Source organism: Papaver somniferum, chromosome 1 (genome assembly GCF_003573695.1).
Source record: "Papaver somniferum cultivar HN1 chromosome 1, ASM357369v1, whole genome shotgun sequence".
NCBI classification, from domain to species: Eukaryota; Viridiplantae; Streptophyta; class Magnoliopsida; order Ranunculales; family Papaveraceae; genus Papaver; species Papaver somniferum.
The window spans coordinates 191,595,460-191,600,151 of record NC_039358.1 but is presented as its reverse complement, the minus strand read 5'-3'; the positions used below and the strand labels follow the sequence as shown (position 1 = coordinate 191,600,151).

General features: G+C 34.0%; 1 protein-coding gene across 1 annotated transcript; it reads right to left on the bottom strand.

Annotated features, from left to right (window-relative positions):
• Window positions 1–2,349: 2,349 nt before the first annotated feature.
• Window positions 2,350–4,001, bottom strand: LOC113310571. Its single transcript, XM_026559294.1, has 2 exons — window positions 3,714–4,001; window positions 2,350–2,667 (listed from the first exon to the last, which is right to left on the bottom strand). The coding sequence occupies exons 1-2, from the start codon at window positions 3,925–3,927 to the stop codon at window positions 2,540–2,542; spliced, it is 342 nt and encodes a 113-aa protein (XP_026415079.1). The 5' UTR covers window positions 3,928–4,001; the 3' UTR covers window positions 2,350–2,539.
• Between the last annotated feature and the right edge of the window lie 691 nt (window positions 4,002–4,692).

Here is a 4,692-nt window from a genome sequence, read left to right as displayed (position 1 = left end):
TATTTTTCTTGGAGGTGTATAAATTATAATGGGTTTTCAAGAATCTTTCAGGCATACTATTTGGGAGTGGAACAGGAAAAAGGGTTCAAGCTCTAACTTGTGGAAATTGAACTATTATCCCTCCTTCTAACAGGCCTTCACAAATATCCTTGCCCACTATATTAATATCCATAATCTAAAAATAAGGGAATTCAATTAATTATACTTTCCTTTAATACCCTTTTGAGACTTTAATGTTCACTTTTATATTTTAGATCTGAAAGGAAACGATCTATTTTCACTTATTCTTTCTTCGCCATCACCACCACCCCACCTGACATTACCGTCACCTTGCCACCACCACCACCATCGCCATCCCCATCTCTGCTACCACCACCACCATCTTTTGACACACCACCGCAACCACCACAACCATATTTATCTCCACTATCAACAACATTTAGAATTACAGAGAGAAATATTTTCTTTGTCGGAAGTAAATCTCAGATGCAGAAATCAAGTTTGATAATCATCATCAACAGTTTATATTCTTCTTCTTCTTATACTCCTTATTTGTAAGAGTGATTTTGATGGTCAGTTGAGCATTTAATTATTCATGAGATTTGATTTTAGGTTTCGATTTTGTGGTGATTTTGAATTGAAGATTTGAAGTTTTGTAGAAGCTTAGTCAATAACTAAATCTGGATTTGGTGACCTGGTAGTGCACCAAGGAGATATTAGAGAGCTTGGTTTGATGGGTTAGTAGTCTTCTTTATTCAGGATTTTGTTTTTACATTTTCATCAAGTTTTGTCATAAAATGTTGATTACGGTTATATTTTGGAAGTTTAAGAACTAAAGTTGTAGCTGGTTTAATGGGAATCCTTAGAAGCTTTTTGCTGGATCTAATTATTGTTCTTAATTGGTTAATGGTTCATAATTTTTTTAATATCATGTTGATGTTGGATTTATGCTTTAGATGATTGTTGCTGGATTTAATTTTTGATAATTATTGTGGTTTGTTGCTAGGTGAACAATGTTGGTGGCTACTGCAATGAAGGATATGAAGTTGTTGTTGTTTATAAAGCTACATGTGATGATCAATGTTGTTGATTATATATTTTTATGGGATCAATTATTGTTGTTGACCCAATTTTTTATGGGATCAACTACTATTGTTGATCCCATTATGGGATCAACTCTTGTTGTTGACCCAATATTTTATGGGATCAACTACGGTTGTTGATCCATTTATGGGATCAACTCATGTTGTTGGCCCAATTTTTTATAGGATCGACTACTGTTGTTGATCCTTTCAACTCCTACTGTTGACAATATTTCCTTGGATAAGTATAATCATGCTTGTAGTTTAAATCATGCTTGTAGTTTAAATCATGTAAATTTCTTGCAATGTTGAACTTGTGGTGCAATGGTAGCATAACCGACTCCATGTCAGATGATGCGTGTTCGACTCACGCCAAGTTCACTCCATTTTTACATGGATCAACTTCTACTGTTGATCCTTTTTTTTTGGATCAACTACCATTGTTGATCCCCTAAACTTGATCAACTTCTACTGTTGATTCTATTTTTATTTGGATCAACTATTGTTGTTGATATAAAAATATATGAACCAGTGGTGACGATGGCCGCGGATTAGTGGTGACGGCGGTGGCGGATTAGTGGTGGTGACGGCGACGGCCTGGTGGTGGTGGAGGCCTGGTGGTGGTGTAATGGTGGTGGTGAAGGAGTGGTGGTGGAATATTAGTGGTGGTGGCGGTTGGTAGGTGGTGGTTGTTGAACGGTGCTGGTGGATGATAGTTGAATGTTGGCGGTGGTGGTGCTAGTGGTGGTGGTGAAGTGGTAGAGGAAGAAATTCTTTCCATTTTGGAATAAAGAAAAATATCATATGGGTGGGGGTATTAAGGTAATCTAATTTCAAATGGATAAGGTTATTAAAAAGTATGAACATATTTATTGTTGTATAAGGATATATTTATTGGTGCTCAAAAGTAAGGATATATAATTAATGTACCCCTCTAACTTAAGGAGACAGATTTGAGACATTATACCTTTTGCAATTTGGTGGTCCATATGGTGGGAGAGAAATCATAAATAGTGATGCTAATCTACAATTGGTTTTTAGGAACAAAGATTTTTAGTGAAGTGAGCTTAAATAGAAAGATTTATAAGATTTTTAGTGAAGTGAGCTTAGATAGAAAGATTTTTAGTGAAGTGAGATTAGATATGATTTTAAATAATTGGGAGGCCGCAATGTTCTAATTAGCCTTAGGTGTATTTGGTTTTGTTTTTTCCTTTTTTCGTTTCTCTTAGTGATGAACTTAATATATTGCCCTTTTTGAGTCGATAAATAAATAAATAAATCCGTGAACAAATTAAAAACTGCTATAGATGAAGTATTCATATCCATAGCCAATAACAAAGTATACAAGAGCAGTTGACTGACATTGATAAAACTACCCTGTCAAAACTCATTAAGCATGAAAATACAGAAGCTATCATAAACCCTATCCATAGCAGATGACAAAACAACTAAAGCTACTAGATGTTGTGCTTTCTCCTGACCTTACCCTGTCCTTGTTTTTTACCCCTGCCTATCTTGAATTTCTTTTTCATCTTCTTTCCAATAACCTTCAAAGACTTGTTTCCAGCATCACCCATTTCCACATCTATCAGAACATAAGACAGGTTAGGCATTTGATAAAACTTTAACTTTAGAAGACAAAAACATAATAAAGAAAGACCAGAACAGAACAGGTTAAAGATGGTATGTAAAATAACTAGATTTGGAGCAATTGGTTGACGTTAACAGGGCACATGAAAATGGGTATTTCAACACTGTTCAACAATCTATCAAGTATCAATACATATTATGCTGAAGTTCTACAAGACTGTAAATAGTCTGGTTCCATATTAGTATGTAGAAAATTAAATAAATATTGCTGGCATATACAACTTGCAATCATGGTTATGAACGGTTTAGTTTTTGGTTTTGCAATCTGAATATAACTTGCAGTATTGCGGAATGCATTAATTCATATCAAATGCATTAATTCATATCAAACTTCTAACAATAACTTTTCTTTCAGATTCTTACTTTAGCACCCTAAGCATACTATTCAAATCCAATAATCCCATTTTCTCATAAAAAAAAGTATCATAAATGATAATCAATTTCTTGAGAAAAACATAGTTTTATGCAGCAGGGTCTTCCATATTATCACCAAAGCACCTAGCCTCAACCTGAGCACCCATTGACTGATGAAAAAAACGAACAAGACGCTCACCTCTAAACAAATATTCACAAAAACTCTTATGGAATTCTTGGAATCCAGACCTTCAACATTTTTTGCTGGCATAATTGAACTTTAAATACCATAGAATAAATCAGTAACTTTCGACTTAATTAAAAAAAAATACAGCACAACCAAAGACCGCTTGGAAGGAACAAATTATTTATGAGTCAAAACCAAATTATCTTCTCACAAAACTAAAAAAGTGAAGTTAACACCCATGACTGAAAACTAAAAAAGTGAAGTTAACACCCATGACTGAAAACTAAACTCCAAAAATACATAAAAATACATAACTTAAAGATGTATATGAGAAAGTTATCCAATGCATATATGAACAAATAAAATTGAAACAAGATTTTTTTCTCCATGAACTACAAAAAGGAGTTTCAATTAAAAAAAAAAAGGAAAAAAAGAGTTACCCATGCTGGAATTGGTGATGGTGGTATCGGTAGTGATTTCCATAGGATTTTTATCATGCTTGGTATAAGGACGTACAGGTAGTTTAGGAGCATTCATGGCAGCTTGTGTAGCAGCATATTTTGCAACGTCTTTCTTTTCATGAAAAGGTTCTGTTATTTCCCTTCTAATACTTCTTAATCTCTTCTCTCTTTTGGATCTTAAAGATTTCGCCATTGTTAACCACTACCAGCTTCGGCTGCGGATGGTTGAGAATTGATTTTAGGGTTAACTGAAGGCGAAAGAAAAGGGCTTTTGATGGGGGTATTCGTTTCTTTATATATCATTCATCTTGCACGTGTTGATTCTTTTTTCTTTCGGGGTATTCAGCTTGCACGTGTTGATGCTTATTACTTGTTTGTTTTAGATTTTAGTTTAGGTTTCACCTATTTGTCCCAACACTTTTCATATTGGCCACCCTCCTCGGCTAAAGTAATTTTTTTATTATTACTAGCTTGAAACCCGTGCTACGGATTGGGACTGCTGGAATTTTTTACATCGTCATTTCATGTTCACTGAGGCGGGGCTTCGTCCCGCATCCGTTCTAATAAGAGTTCTAATAAGCTATAGAATTACTATTCAATAAATTGACAATTGACAGTTACAACTTTATAATAATCAAATATATAATATTATTATGATTTGAAGATCTAACATGATTTTGAAAACTAATTTCATGCAATTTTACAAGTAAAGTAAAATATTTTAAGCTATAAATACATAATTAATTTTTTTTTAGTATTTAACCCGTGCTTCGAACCGGGTACGACAGAATCTATCCTCAGTTGGGCAAAGCCCTGCACCCGTCCGAGAAGGGATCTCAATTAACAACTGCAGTGTACCATGAAAACTCCAATTATCATATTTATTTTTTTGAAGCAATTATTTAATAGATTAACAATCTGAACCAAATTATTCACCAATTACATATTGTTTAAAGGG

Coding starts and splice junctions, on each gene's coding strand:
- LOC113310571 (XM_026559294.1), bottom strand. CDS start 3,927: ATGGCGAAATCTTTAAGATCCAAAAGAGAGAAGAGATTAAGAAGTATT. Junction 2,668..3,713: donor CATCACCAATTCCAGCATGG/GTAACTCTTTTT, acceptor ATGTTCTGATAG/ATGTGGAAATGGGTGATGCT.